The 16,901-nt window shown below is 40.0% G+C and overlaps 1 protein-coding gene across 1 annotated transcript in view; it reads left to right on the forward strand.

Moving 5' to 3' along the window:
- efcc1 (EF-hand and coiled-coil domain containing 1) overlaps nt 1–16,901 on the forward strand; it is a 59,819-nt gene that overhangs the window by 26,434 nt on the left and 16,484 nt on the right. Inside the window, exon 3 of the mRNA XM_034167375.1 lies at nt 15,566–15,714. Within this exon, the coding sequence (XP_034023266.1) occupies nt 15,566–15,714 (149 nt within the window). The remainder of the gene's footprint in view (nt 1–15,565; nt 15,715–16,901) is intronic.

The raw sequence follows: 16,901 nt of genomic DNA on the forward strand, positions 1-16,901 counted from the left end.
AACAAAAACATATATATTCTGAAAGCATAGGTTGTCCTGAAAAAAGAGACATAAAACTTAGGTTGTCCTGAAAAAAGAGACATAAAACTTGATTGTGGGATGCAGGGAAAACTGTTAACAGCAATAATAAAACATTTATGCCAGGCAAGTGAACTGTCCAAAAAATGCCCTCGGGCCCCACAGGGTTAAAGCAAACAGAGCTCTGGTATCAGAATAGTATCAGTATCGGCAGATATCCAAATTCGGGTATTGGGATCAGATTGGAAGTGAAAAGCTACATGGATATAGTTAAGATCAGAAAAAAAATACAGTGTGTCTTAAGTTCAGAGGAGGTTTTAGTGTGCTTCCCTCTGTGATATGCAGACTGTCGCGATGTCATGTTGACACAGTGGCAACATCTTGGCGCTGTGTCCTGGATACAGCTGGGATTACTTTGTGTCAAATGAAAGGTTACTTCGGAAGACTAAGATGAAGTGTGTTACTTGCATTGTGGTGGAACATCAGCTATGACATTTTGTGCATGTGTCATGTTTCGCTGGGCCTGAAATCCTTCTGCATTAGTTATTTGTGGTATAAAAGCCAACAACAGTGAATGAATAGTGAACCTGAGCAGCTCGGACAAAAAAAAAGTAAAGCAGTGTAAATGGGATGAATGAATGATTGGATGAATTAAATTCGATATGAAGTATGCAGTCTTTATTCAGTATCATTTTATCTGAATCATTCAAAAAATGGTAATATACACTGATATACTGTATATGCAGCATTATATAATATACAGCATTTTCACTCAATATGTAAAATTACATATTTTCATTTTGTGTATTATTACAAAAGGAATATGTACATCAGTTGCATATGATTAGAATGTGTGCAAACCATTTGCCTGTTTTTCAGTGAAAACAAGAAAATTGTTATTTGGGCATAACTTAGATACGTAATAATATTTAAGTTATGTTTTCCTTTTTTCAGTGTCGTTGCATACCTGAGTTGATGGATATACGCATACTAATGTGAAAACAAAGAAAATGACTTTAGATTTTTTACACTTCCAAGAGTAGCCTACAGTCCATGCGTATAAATCTACACCGCAGTTCTGAATGGAGTGTAGTTATGGCTGTACTGAAGAGGTTCTCTTGAAAAAGACAAGATCAGAGACACCCATTCTCACCTTTAATTTTTTTTTAATGTGTTGACTATAAATGAGTTAAAAATTGAAATGGCGAACTATGAACATTAATGTATTTGTTTAAATCTGTGTAAACTGACATTTGAGTGACTCCTTGTGTAGGATGAACTTGAACACTAGGTATTGCTATGGGAGTAGGGGAAACATAGCGGCGAAGGGGGCGCTAACTTAGACGGGATGTACACAGGGGTGCATGACCTAAAAACGTTTAGAACCGCTGAGCTAAGCTAATGTTTATTGCACCCCACACACGTCTGTTGGCTTATCTTTATCACCTGTTTCATCATGATCGTTTCAAATGTCTTTTGTGGTTTCTGGTGTTTTTCCCATTGATTTGGTTGGTTCTGTCTGTCTTTGCTCTGCACATAGAAAAAGTTATTCCATGTCTGTTTTTCAGAGACATGTCGTAATTTTAAGGCCAGTGAGTTCCTGCTTGGAGCCTGGCGTTTTGGCAAAATCTGGTTTCTGTTCTAGAGTTTCTATCGTGGTTAGTAATCAACTGCTGACATATTTGTTGGATAGTAATCTTTTTGAACCTCTGCAGTCTGTATTTAGGACACACTGTAACTCACCACTCGTTCTCCCTCGTTCATCACTTAGTGGTTATCAATCTGCTGCTGGCTGTAGATAATAATGGCACATTCCAGGTGGACTCACAGGCAGAAATTTCTCTGTTATGCCCCCCAGACATGCCTGTCAGCTCCTTCAAATACCACATACCCCAACTCTGTGCATCAACTGGAGTCAAAGCTGTAAAATCTTTGATGGACTTTACTGTTTTGTTTTGTTTTTTAATCATTTCCTTTTGTGTCCTATGTCCTATGGACGTGTTGTTATGATATATTTATGTGACAAATACTACATAATGTGTTGATGTCAATAATACTGGCTAACCCAATAGATGTTGATAACAACCATGACTGGCTACACCGCTCTACAAACCGAGAAGTAAATTAAAACTCGAGTGTCATGTCTATGCCATGTGGTCCTCTTCCATGAGTATATTTTTATGCACTGTAAAAATGATCAAGGTGGTTCTACTTAAAAACTTAAGCTTATTTGCTGCCTTAAAAACATATATAAACTCAACTTCAAAGTAATTTTTTTCATCACAAAAGGTTAAGTTATTGCCTTTTGCATTAATAACACTGGTATACAAATATTTAGAAGTTGTCTACTTCAGAAATAAAATGTGCTATTTATTATAGATTTTGGCATGTTAAATTCAAATATGACAATAATGGCTAATTGGCTACTGTTTTCAAGATATACAAGGTTTTACATTTTGTGTCTACAAAATTATATTGTGTTAACAGTAGAGTTTTCATGAAAAATCATAAACATAGGTCTTTTTTAATGTTTCTCTGACTGTTTGTATATTTCACCTGTTCTCTTTTTGTAACACTTTAAAAATCAGCAAAAGGGTTATATATTAATCCTTAGTAGCACAGTTGTAGCATTTCTTAAAACTACATCCAATCAGCAATTTCAAACAAGATTTTCATTCTTCGTGCCCCAAAATTTGTAAAGTTTGATTATCTTTATTTCAGAGCATTTTGGCTGTAGACCAGTGTAACATATTTTAAAGTTGAGATTACTCATGTTTTTAAGGCAGCAATAAAACAGAGGTTTTGAAGGAGAATGCCCTGATTATTTTCATAGTGTAGCACTCTATTCTACAAAATCTCGCAGTTGTCCAGCTAATTTCCTGACTTGCAGTGTTGTATGGAAATGAGAACGCATTGAATTTGGGAGTGATGTCATTCCCAGTCACAGGTTACCACTTCGAAAATAAATGGAATGAGGCATAGTTCCGTGTCACTGCTGCGACTATTGAATTTGAGTGCTGCTTTTGATCATGGCATATTGTTGGAGAGACATGAAAATTATTGTGGATTTTCTGGTCAAATACTTTCATGGCTGAGGTTGTACCTATGGGTTTGTTTTTTCAACAAGAACACTATGTCTGACTTTTTCACAGTGAAGTGTGGGGTACCTCAGGGGTTGTTTCTTGGTCTGCTCCTATTGTCTGTAAAAATAGCATCTCTTGATACGATTATATACAGAATTGTAGGATCAAGTGCCACTGCTGTGTCAATGATATGTAAATGTAATTGTTTGGTTTTCAGGCTATGTGTCTCATAGTGCAAAGCTGGAGGGATGTTGGGATTCCTTAAAGTCAGCAGTTTTCAAAGTTCTGCTGTTAATAAATAAAATACTGAATGGTTTTGTTCCTCTTTATCTTGCTGAAATGATTGAGCCTTATGTGCTGGCACATACCTTGTAGTCTCAGGACGCAGGCCTGTTGTTTGTTTGTTCCCAGGGTGAAAAAGAAGTCAGCAGGTTGGAGATTCTTTGGTTATCATGCTACAGCTTTATGGGACAGTTTCCAGCAGGTATTAGGCAAGCAACCTTGGTTGAAATCTTTCAATTCAGGCTAATAACATAATTTTTTCTGCTATTTATAATCAGTGAGTTTTAAGTTTATTTTAATCTGCTTCTTTTGATTTCTGCTGTTAGTGTCATAAGGTCTAATTTTTGTCGCATTCTTGCTGTTTGTTAATTTTGTGCATTTTAAGTTCTTACATTAACTTAGTCTGGAAACTAATCGAGAAAATGATTGATCAAGTAACTGATTCTGAAAATAATTGCTTTATTTTACACAGTCAGCATCAGCTCCTATTCATTTAAAGCAACAAGCACATAAACAGGTTGCTTCTTACAAAGTAGCTCAGATGTTTTTTATGGACGCATCATCTCAGTGACCATGTAGTATTTGAGGATACAAACTTTATTATCTGTTTTCTATGTCAGCTTATAGTTGTGCTTTTTAATGTGTGTTTCTCATGTAGAAAATCCCTTTCAAAGCTTTTTCATATTTCCATCACCATCCAAACAGAAATATGCTTCATGGCCATCGTGAAAATGAAACTTAAGCTGTGTGGGTGTTGTTACATAACACATCTGTGATTTCTTTGGATCAGACTTTCTAACAGAGGAGAGGGCGAGACTCGGCCAGGAGATGATCACAGGAATAAGGACTGTGTAGATTACATAAAAACCTGGATGGTGTTAGTGTGGATGAATGCCAGAGTGACCAGTGCATCCAGAAAATATTCACAGCACTTTACTTTTTTCCACATTTTGTTATAGCCTTTTTCCAAAAATGGAGGAAATTCATTTTTCCCTCAAGATTCTACTCATTGCATCTCATAATGTCATGAAAAAAGTTTTTTAATTAATCTTTGCAAATTTATTTAAAAAAAGACATTACATGTACATAGGTATTCATACTCTTTGCCAGAGGTGTCAAGTAACGAAGTACAAATACTTCGTTACTGTACTTAAGTACACTTTTTAGGTATCTATACTTTACTCCATTACTTATTTTTCTGCCTACTTCTGACTTCTACTCATTACATTTTCACACAAGTATCTGTACTTTCTATTCCTTACATTTTTAAAACAAACAGCCTCGTTACTCTTGGCTTCAGTGGCTTCATGTGTGTACTTTTGACACCACTGCCCTTTGCTCAATACTTTGTTGATGCACCTTTGGCAGCAATTACAGCCTCAAGTCTTCTTGAATATGATGCCACAAGTACCCCTCAAGCTCCATCAGGTTGGATGGAGGATGCTACCATTTTCAGATCTCTCCAGGGATTTTCAATCAGATTCAGGTCTGGGGTCTGGCTGGACCACTCAAGGATGTTCACAGAGTTGGTCAAAAACACTCTGGAGTAGGTTTTCATCCAGGATGTCTCTGTAAATTACTACATTCATCTTTCCCTCAGTCCTGACTAGTCTCCCAGTTCCTTCCACTGAAAAACATCCCTACAGCATGATGCTGCCACCACCATGCTTCAGTGTAGGGATGGGGCCTGGTTTCCTCCAAACATGATGCCTGGCATTAATACCATAGAGTTCAAGCTTTATCTTTTCAGACCAGAGAATTTTGTTTCTCGTGAATTCAGGTGAGTTCTTCAGGTGCCTTTTGGCAAATTCCAGGCAGGCTGCCATGTGCCTTTTATTAAGGAGTGGCTTCCATCTGGCCACTCTACCATACAGGCCTGATTGGTGGATTGCTGCAGAGATGCTTGTCCTTCTGGCAGGTTCAACTCTCTGCACAGAGGAATGTTGGAGCTCTGACAGAGTGACCATCAGGTTCTTGGTCTCCTCCCTGACTTAAGGCCCTTCTCCCCCGATCGCTCAGTTTAGACGGGCAGCCAGCTCTAGGAAGGGTCCTGGTGGATCCGAACATTTTCCGAACATTTGGATGATGGAGTCCACTGTGCTCATTGGAACCATCAAAGCAGCAGAAATGTTTCTGTACCCTTCCCCAGATTTGTGCCTCAAGACAATCCTGTCTCGGAAGTCAGACAATTCCTTTGACTTCATGTTTGGTTTGTGCTCCGGCATGTACTGTCAACTGTGGAACCTTATATGTGGACAGGTGTGTGCCTTTACAAATCATGTCCAATCAACTGAATTTACCCCAGGTGGACTCCAATTAAGAAACATCTCAAGGACAATCAGTGGAAACAGGATGCACCTAAGCTCAATTTTGAGCTTCAGTGCAAAGGCTGTGAATACTCAAGTGCATGTGATTTTAATAAATTTCCAAAAATTAATAAAACTAAAACTTTTTTCACATTGTCATTATGGGGTATTGTGTGGATAATTTTAAGGAAAGAATGAATTTCATTCATTTTGGAATAAGGCTGTGCCATTTAAAAAAAATGTGTAAAACGTGCAGCTCTGTGAGTACTTTCCGGATGCACTGTAAATCAGTCGCTGTTGTCTTTGTGGACCAAAGGCCTAGACAATGACAGAGGAGCAAAAAGAAATGAGGAGGGGCTGAACCAACCATCTGGAGGAAGAAGCAAACAGTCACTGTTTGTTCACGAAATGACCGATGTGTTTTTCAAGCCTCACAAGACGTGAACACTCTCTTTCAGCTCCCCGTCTTCTTTTTGTGCTCGTAAATTCAGAAAGAAAATCACTTCAGCTTTTATGTCATCTTGTTATTCATCCTGTGTCAGCCTATCTGCATTCACACACGTTTCCGCGACACTCAAATGCGATTGTGCGAAGTATAAAAGTTTCAGACTTTTCAGTTTAACAGCATGCCCTGCAGACGTATTCCCAGAGTGCCACTAACCCTTCACCCAGTGGAGGCAGGGCTCAGGGGAGGCATGAGCTCTGGCCTTTTCATGCTCTCTGTGTGGTGTCCGGGAGTGGAGAATGTAGGAGAATCAAACAGGCCATTTATCTGCCTCTGTACCATTATGTGGAGCAGGTGCAGCTGCAGCATTCATCCCTTTTCAATGGCATAAAAAGGACACATTGGAGTGCTGTCTGGGTCTCCTGGCATTCTGATGACTTGCTGTGTTGTTCTTGAACCGCCTTCAATAGCCTCAGGCTCATTTTCACAATAAATCACCCCCTTGCGCTTTGGGGGTATAGTCACTCTGTGGACATCAGCACAACTTCAAAACTGCAGTTAAGGGCCTTTTACACTGAACACGTTTGGGCATTAAGCATGTCACACATCTCTCTAAAACCTGTTATTTTCAATGAGAAATATCACAGTTTTGACACGCTGCGATGCTTCAAAAACTGCAACGCTCTGCTAGGAGCGCGCATTTACACTTGTTGTCAAGCCGTCATGGTCAAAGTTCAACCCAATCCAACTTTCAATGCTGCACGCTGTGGCATAGCTTTGCGTATCCAATAGAAACGCGGCATCAGGAGGAAACATGGAAGACTACAGCCTCTTTCACTCTGGCACAAATGCAGAGTTGCGCATTGTGGTGTACCTACTACGTTGAGTTATGGAGCTCTACGCACCTCAGTGCCGAGTACTTCAGTACTGCTGCCCCAACGCAGCAGTAAGCGGAAGAAATCAAACATGTTTAATTTTTTCTGTGTAGCGGACTGGACGATTAAAGCACGCTGTTTTCAATCAATTCAATCAATCAATTCAATCAATTTTTTTTTTATATAGCGCCAAATCACAACAAACAGTTGCCCCAAGGCGCTTTATATTGTAAGGCAAGGCCATACAATAATTATGTAAAACCCCAACGGTCAAAACGACCCCCTGTGAGCAAGCACTTGGCTACAGTGGGAAGGAAAAACTCCCTTTTAACAGGAAGAAACCTCCAGCAGAACCAGGCTCAGGGAGGGGCAGTCTTCTGCTGGGACTGGTTGGGGCTGAGGGAGAGAACCAGGAAAAAGACATGCTGTGGAGGGGAGCAGAGATCGATCACTAATGATTAAATGCAGAGTGGTGCATACAGAGCAAAAGAGAAAGAAACAGTGCATCATGGGAACCCCCCAGCAGTCTACGACTATAGCAGCATAACTAAGGGATGGTTCAGGGTCACCTGATCCAGCCCTAACTATAAGCTTTAGCAAAAAGGAAAGTTTAAGCCTAATCTTAAAAGTAGAGAGGGTGTCTGTCTCCCTGATCTGAATTGGGAGCTGGTTCCACAGGAGAGGAGCCTGAAAGCTGAAGGCTCTGCCTCCCATTCTACTCTTACAAACCCTAGGAACTACAAGTAAGCCTGCAGTCTGAGAGCGAAGCGCTCTATTGGGGTGATATGGTACTACGAGGTCCCTAAGATAAGATGGGACCTGATTATTCAAAACCTTATAAGTAAGAAGAAGAATTTTAAATTCTATTCTAGAATTAACAGGAAGCCAATGAAGAGAGGCCAATATGGGTGAGATATGCTCTCTCCTTCTAGTCCCCGTCAGTACTCTAGCTGCAGCATTTTGAATTAACTGAAGGCTTTTTAGGGAACTTTTAGGACAACCTGATAATAATGAATTACAATAGTCCAGCCTAGAGGAAATAAATGCATGAATTAGTTTTTCAGCATCACTCTGAGACAAGACCTTTCTGATTTTAGAGATATTGCGTAATGCAAAAAAGCAGTCCTACATATTTGTTTAATATGCCGCTTTGAATGACATATCCTGATCAAAAATGACTCCAAGATTTCTCACAGTATTACTAGAGGCCAGGGCAATGCCATCCAGAGTAAGGATCTGGTTAGACACCATGTTTCTAAGATTTGTGGGGCCAAGTACAATAACTTCAGTTTTATCTGAGTTTAAAAGCAGAAAATTAGAGGTCATCCATGTCTTTATGTCTGTAAGACAATCCTGCAGTTTAGCTAATTGGTGTGTGTCCTCTGGCTTCATGGATAGATAAAGCTGGGTATCATCTGCGTAACAATGAAAATTTAAGCAATACTGTCTAATAATACTACCTAAGGGAAGCATGTATAAAGTTAATAAAATTGGTCCTAGCACAGAACCTTGTGGAACTCCATAATTAACCCTAGTCTGTGAAGAAGATTCCCCATGTACATGAACAAATTGTAATCTATTAGACAAATATGATTCAAACCACCGCAGCGCAGTGCCTTTAATACCTATGGCATGCTCTAATCTCTGTAATAAAATTTTATGGTCAACAGTATCAAAAGCAGCACTGAGGTCTAACAGAACAAGCACAGAGATGAGTCCACTGTCCGAGGCCATAAGAAGATCATTTGTAACCTTCACTAATGCTGTTTCTGTACTATGATGAATTCTAAAACCTGACTGAAACTCTTCATGTAAGTCTGCGCTACACTGAGCTACTGTGTGCAAATCTATACACAGCTGTACACTGTAGAAACTGAGTCGGTGGCTCTGAACGTTGTGTGGTAGAAACAGAAGCCGGTTTGTGAGCGCTACTGTGTAAAGAGAGGCTTTGCAGCAGTGCAATCACCCTTGTTGCCGTGGCACTGCTAAGTGCCATCACTATCGTTGATGGCTGTGTATTTGTTCACAGCAGGGAGGCTAAGCAGTGGTGCTGCTGAGGGCCAGCACGGTGATCAGAGCGAACTGCACCCCGGTTTGTGCAAACCAGGCAGCAGTTTACAGGAGCATGACTTCAAGTGTGAAAAGGTTTCAGATTCACGTGTGAACAGGTTTGGTCCATGCAGCATGCAGCGTGTGTGATCCAATGTACGTGAGTCTGTGGTAAATGATCCACACAGATCCACACGCGTGTGTGCATGAGCCGGCAGGGATCCATCCGTTAAATGGCACATCAGAAAACATGGTTACATTCTTTCAATTCATAAAATGGATTTCTTGCAAAATCCAGAGAACACAAACAGCAAGTCTTGAAAAAAGAGCAGACAGAAAGACAGTGCTCTCTCTCTCTCTCTCTCTCTCCCTCTCTCTCTCGATACACAGGAAAAACACTGCATACGTGCGCATTTCAGGCGTACTCTAAATGCATCAAAACGCCGCTCTACGTTTGCGCCGATGTGAAAGGGGCTTACAGGATGCAGAAATGTGAATACACAGCAGTTTTCTGAATACAATCCTTACAATTTTTTAACCTTGGTTAATTTGATTACTGTAAATTTTGAAGTAAAAAAAAACATTTCTTACATGAGAAAACTTAAAATAGTTTTAAGTAAAAAAAAAAAAGATTTAGAAATCTTTGTTCATATGTAAATTAAAACCATAACTTCCCTGTTGTTGTTGTTTCAGCTTAGATGATTTCTTGATTAACATTATAAAGGAACCTTGGACATTTGTTTTTAGACAAATAAAATACCATGAAAAGTAAGGTGTCTATTTTTAAGTCTGCTAGATTCATTCATTACATCTGCCAAGTATGTAATAAAATCATTGGCATTTATTTATTTATTTGTCTGTCTGTTAACAGGATTAAACTACTGCATGGATTTTGACAGAGTTTTCACCACATATACATATTAGGCAATGGGAGACTCCATAAAATTGTGGAGGGGATCTGGATCTGGATGTGTGAAAATAAAGAGGGATGGAAATAAGACACTTGCAGTTGTGTTTCTATTGATACAAGGAAAACAGTGTTTTCCATACATTTTCAATATATGTTCCAAATTTTAAAAAAAATTATCTGTGTTATGTACATGTCACATTTTCCACCATAAGCATCAGAAAAAAACATGATTATTTCAGAGGGGGAAACAGACGCTAAATACTTAACTGTGTTATTTTAATAAAAGAGACTATGACTCACTTCTTGAATCCAGTTTTTTTGCTTTTTGAAAACTGTGTGCAGTCAGTTACACAGGTTGTGTTAGCAAAGTGCTCTTTAAAAGCTTTTGGCAATGTTGGTTTGATTGTTTCATGAGGCAACCACACAATGAGATCCTTCATGTGTTCACACATAATGTCTACCCACAGTCCCACTGTTCTGCTGACCCGAGCTTGTGATATTTTAAATCAGTGTGCTGCATGACAAAGTTTTGTCTTAGTTTCATCAAAGTCATTAGAATTTGGCCCACAACCGGCATTGATGGTGAAGTGTTTGAAATTCTGTGAGTGAAATCCCTGCGTACACACGGGACTTTGCATCACTCTCTAAAATACAGTCAGCTAAGTCAGAAACTTGATCCAGAATCCAGATCGGGATCACCTCCAAAATTTAATGGAGTCTTCCTTGGTCTAATATCTCTCTGTGGTTAGAATTTTGTCAATACCTGTGCAGTAGTTTTGGCATAATCTTGCTAACAGACAGACACACAGACAGACAAAAAAATAAACGCCTATGATTTTATTACGTACGGAACCCAGGAGAGGTCACTTAAATTGACATGTTTTTTTCTGGCTGTGATAACACTATGTAACACAATTTTTGTTCCTGGCTTCTAAGTGTTATATTTCAACTGCTTATGTCTAAAGTCTATGGAAAAATGACTACATTCAGCACAAACTTTGATTTTATTTTTATTTTTTTATTTTTTTTACGTTCTAGAAAGTTCTAAAAGTTTCTTGAAATTTCTAGATAATTCTGGAAACTTCTAGAAAATTCTGGACAGTTCTAGCAGTTAAAGAATATTCTAGAAGACTACTCATTAGTAGTGAAGGCGAATCGAGAATATTCTTGAAAACAGACAAATTTCAAAATATCATTGTCCTGTTCACAGAAGCAAAGTTTCTGTGGAATATCAGCTATTTTCTATTTATTTAAGGCATAACAGGTTAGGAAAACACACTGTGTACCCAGGAACAAAACAAAAATAAAAATTTGTTACATAGTGTAATTTGTGCGCACATTTTCCTTTAATTGAGCACTCAAATTAATAAAACGTGAGCACATTATAGGCCTAAATTGAACTCTCAAGATATGTATTCCGTGCTCACGTTAAGTAATTTCTGACATTTTCTCACCATTCGCTGTCACAAGCTATTCTACAGAGATTTGGGCTATGAGTTGAGTTGGAAAGATATTCAAGGATTCGATTCTTCTGAATCAATACCTTCAAAGCACATCGTTGTTTTAAATAAAAACACACCTCCTTCAAAACGTTGTCATACAGACAACAAGCTACAACCAACCAACACCGTTTTTTCCCCCAAAATGACACGTCCTCCGTTCTTTATGAATTACAGAGAACTTGACGTGCAGCCAGCTGCGAGACCGGAGCTCAGGGACCATCAACAAATTACCACGGTGAAAGGAAATGCTTTGATAAAAACTTGGTAATGTACATTATGGTTTGTAGTCCCACCAAACTGACGTCACACATCAGTGAGCTCCTAGTTATACTACAGCATTTAGATTAGAAAAAAATGTTTGATTATACAATTTTGAAGATTTTTTTAATCAAATTAAGGAACCTTGGCGTAATTTTTGATCCTACATTGTCCTTTGATCTTCACATTAGAGATATTAGGAGGACTGCTTTCTTCCACCTGTGAAATATAGCGAAGATTCGTCCCATCCTGTCTATGGCTGATGCTGAGACCCTGATTCATGCGTTTATCTCTGCTAGATTGGACTACAGCAATGTTCTATTTTCTGGTTTACTGCAGTCCAACATTAGGGGTCTCCAGTTGGATTAAAATGATCCTGCCAGACTTTGGTTTTAAGGTTCTGTTATTAACCTATAAAATTGTTCACGAACTGGCACATCCCTACTTAGCTGACCTAATTAAACCCTACGTACCGACCCTGGCTCTGCGTTCTCAGGGTGCAGAACTACTTTGTGTCCCTTGGGTGAATAAAAAGTCTGTGGGTCACAGAGCTTTCTCTTATCGTCCAACTGCTTTGTGGAATGATCTCCCTGCATCAATAAAATAGTCAGATTCTGTAGAGACTTTCAAGTCCAGACTTTAAATGCACTTATTTTCCCTTTCTTATGGCTAGCATACTGACATAGTATGTTACGATGCTTTATACCAGGGGTGCCCAAGTTCAGTCCTCGAGATCTACCTTCCTGACAAGTTGTCTCCCTGCTCCAACACACCTGAATCCAGTGAAAGGCTCAATAAAAGCCTTAACGAGTCTTGGAGTTCTGCTCTTTATAGCAGGGTCACATGCGGTGCTGATGTTTACATGTGTCAAGACAATATATACTGAGTGCATGTTTTACAAATTGTGGCCACGTTTAAGTAGATTGTGCACACAATGTTTTATAATGGTGTTCATTGTTCTCTCATTTTACTAAATCATTCCCTCGTTTTAACAAACCATGCCCTCGTTTTACTTAATCGTGCACTTGTTTTAGAAATTGTGCATTCATTTTACAATGCTTAAAATGAGCACACATTATAGTAAAATCAGAAGACAATATAGTAAATTGTGCACACAATATAGTACAATAAGAGCACAATTTAGTAAAGCAACCGCACAATATAGTAAAATGAGCATACACTATACTAAACTGAGTGCATGTTGTAGTTAAAACGTGCGCACAATGTTGTAAAACATGCGCACATTCTCTCCACATTCAAAATGCTTTGCGATGACACTTCTAGGGCTTCGTAATTATGTCCTTGGTGGACGTATAAACATAGATGAATTTATTACATCCTTGGTGGACATAACTAAAAAACTGTGTACCTTTATTTAGTAAAAAAAAAAAATAGCTTGAACAGTTTACAAATATAAAACATTCACTTGGCTTAATGGAGTGATTCTGCAGCTAAAGTCTAAAAGGCTAAGCTAAATGATAAAACTTCAGCAGTGCACTATGTCACATTTTATTCTCACCTCAGACAAATTTGCAGAAGCTCTGTTGCTCAAACTGTATGTGTGTGTGTGTGTGTGTGTGTGTGTGTGTGTGTGTGTGTGTGTGTGTGTGTGTGTGTGTGTGTGTGTGTGTGTGTGTGTGTGTGTGTGCATATCCAAAAGTGAAGAATTTCAGATGCAACACTGAAATCTCTGCAACACCAGCTTTTCTGTGTGTCTCTCTGTCCGGTGTTGCGGTCTGATCAATTCCCCCTCACTGGAAAAAAAGCTTCTCAAAGCAGGGTGCTATCCATCACTTGTTCTGCTTTTTTGTCTTAATATTGTCGTAATGTCTGGCAGAATCCAATGTCTGAGAATCCAAGATGGCGATTGTCCTTCTTGATTAAAAGCCTAGGCTTTTTCAAACTGTGCTCAGACCCAGGGCCTAAGTGAGGCAGGGCATAATTCAACGCCAGCGATTATTAACAAATTGTTGCTTGCACTGTAATATGGTGTTAAGTTTCACACATATTCCTGGGTGTGACGAACCAAAGACAACCGCTTTAGATCACAGCCCTCTGCATGGCTATGAACCCTCTCCATAGCCTGAAGCACATCTGTCAACTGATGGAGGCCGCAAGGGCTGTAATTGATCACTTTTACGATTTCACTCTTTCCTCTCCCATCATATTTTAATAGTTTTTGCAGTGTGCCAGCAAATTACATTTCTATCACAGATCAACAGCCCAGTCTCACGTTTTTTTTGTTTCGTCCTCCTGTCACGAAATGAGTCAAATTTCGTGACGGGTTTTTTTTAACTCACCATTACTCACCCTACTCCCCCCACCCTAACCATAACCACCCCCCCGCTTCACTTTTAATTTTGTGCAGCCATCACGGAATGAATTAGAATGAATTTGTGCTGCTGTGATGAAAATGAGGCGCTTTTCGTCACAATATCACGAACCAATAGATTCATGTATATTTTGTGCTGCTGAATCATGACTTGCCATTATACCAGGTTGAGATCAAACACGTTTGGTAGAAAAGTCCGCAAATATAACCAACTTTACAACACGGAGTCTTCCAGGTTGGGACTCCCCCAAGCTGACCGTGGCACGACTCAGGGTTGCTGCGTGACCTTCACTCACTTGCCTCAATTCGGATAACGGACTTCTTCAAATTTAGTGCATATAAACAATGTCAAATGTGTATGTGCTGTCTTTAATTCTGATGTGTGCCATTATTACAGTAAACAAGTAATAATTGTGGACTAATTGCTGTCTGAGGTAATTGGAGTGTAAACATAATTTCTCCACTGTGAGATCAATAAAGTATATCTCATCCCATCTCATCTCATCTCAAATGACCCACAGTTCATAGAGGGAAATTGCACGTACCGTACCGTTAGTTTAGAGGTTGATGATTGTATAAAGAAGTGGCCGCCCAATGCGAAAAGCTTGTGTAAATCAAGTCTACTCTTTCACTAAACTGTACACAACAATGAAAAACATCATTGCATTCAGATTGGTCTTTAAAACACAAAATGGTCATTTTGACATGATAATGTAGAACCAGCTTGAGCACTGTCATGGATGCATGATGTCCATAGTATGCGCAGTATAACACGCACAGCCCACCTCATGTGAAAAGATATAGTAAGCCTGAGTGCTGCTTGGACTTGCTTTTTTTTTTTAAGCCAGGCTGCTGAAAAGGTTTTTGAGATTTTCCTTTTTTTTGCCCTGCAAGACATCATCATCTGGAAGCACTTATCCCGTGATTTACAAAGGCCCCCCTTTCGGATTTCCCCCGACACAAAAGAGCAGACGGCAGGAGAAACCTGGAAAATTCAAACCATTACAAAACGATTGATCCGCACACACTGGAGTCTGTTTTTCGGTAAAAAATCCCTGAACGTGCTCGAGATACAGTACACTGGAAAACCAAACACAGACTAACTGCCGTAACCTGCTGACGTAACAGCAGGAAAACTTTTAAAATTCTCTTTGTTCATCCTGTTCGTTTTGCAAGCGAATACAGTAAGAGCACCAACCGCTGACCCACTTTACTGTGGGAATGTTTTAAAGATGCAACAGCGTCTGGCTTCAATTACTCCGCCCACATTTGGCACACAACATCACAGTCTTCTATAAAATTAACATGGTGGTTGTACATGTGGCTTGATATACGCTGCCTTGTGTTACTCGATATGTTCGCTTTGATGCACTTTACAAATTTAAGGAGCCGTTTTAGCTCCGTCACCAGTGTCGCCTTACGTGCACAGATCGACACGAGCACCAATACGTCATGCACGTGAAGGGATCTCACAGTGAAACAACTGTAACTGCGTTGTCTTCCAGGTCGGAGGTGTCAAAACTACACGTGCCAAACTGCAGTGGAGCAGAGCAGCAGCTGAGTGCCAGCAGCAGGCTGGGACGGAGGTGCTGTTCAGACCCCCAACATGACCGCTGTTCACCCACGGGACGCGCTGAGACCAGCCCAGACAAAAGTAAAAGTTTTTTTTTCTTTTTGGAAATACAGAGTGCCTGTTGGCTCCATATGTGTTTGCACATTAATTGATTGCAGCGAGTGCAGCCCTTTTTGTGTGTGGTCCCTAAAAGTAATTGGACAAGTTTCTGGTGATCTGTTCCATCATTATGTCAGCAGATATCGGGCTCAAGAGTTCATTTCTACTGTTATATAACCCTTGGAGTTCAGTCCGATAGATCATTAAAAGAAAGCAAAAAAATGGAAAGACTATGGTAGGTTATGTTAAATGTACTTAAAGGAGACGGTCGTCAAATACTGTGCACAACGTAGACTAATGAGGGAAGTGAACAAGACACCGTAAAAACTTTAAAAGGAGTTTTTGCAGATTTTGCAGGCGTGGAACAGCGAAGGTTAGTCCTACATCCTGTATCCCGAGGCCCACTGGTGCCGGTGTTTATCTCCGGACACAGTAACGTGAAGCAGATGACAGTCTACATCTCCCCTGGGAGGGGATGCCAGTCCAATGCAGGTTGCTACCCCAGACAAGGCTGGTACCCTTTTACAGGCAATGCAGATGAAGTGTCTTGTCCAAGCAGACAGACAGCATGTGTGGAAGTTGAACCTACATCTGCATATTCATAGCACAAGTGTCCCACTAAGCTACAGAGAAAGATACTGTTAAAAAGAAAACATGCTAGAAGGCATGTGGGATACTCTATTCTCAAGTGCATGCATCTTCTGTGCACCAGTGTTGACCTGGGCTCAGTTCCTGGTCACGCTACCCATTTGTCCTTGGACAAGACACTTAATCTGCATTGTGCCAGTCCACCTCGCCGTAAATGGGTACCAACCTTTGGCGTCCCAGCTAGGGGGTTTCGTATGCTCTCATATACTTCGGTTTAGGGCAGGGGTGGGCAACGAGAGCCGAGACACTGCATGTTTTCCTTGCAACCAATCACCTCAGCAGGTGTGTTGCTGATGAGCTTCTCCCTTGAACATAAACACCTGGTTGTCAATGAAATCACCTGCTGAAACACCTGAACATTAATGAAATCACCTGCTGAGATGATTGGTAGCAAGGAAAACCTGCAGTGCTTCGGCCCTTCATGGCACATGATTGCCCACCCCTGGTTTAGGGTATACTGGGGTAAGCACAGGCCCAGTGGGTCTTCATTGTCTGTTCAGTTTTTCCATGAAGCTGTGACT

The sequence above is a fragment of the Thalassophryne amazonica genome, chromosome 3 (genome assembly GCF_902500255.1).
Source record: "Thalassophryne amazonica chromosome 3, fThaAma1.1, whole genome shotgun sequence".
NCBI lineage: Eukaryota > Metazoa > Chordata > Actinopteri > Batrachoidiformes > Batrachoididae > Thalassophryne > Thalassophryne amazonica.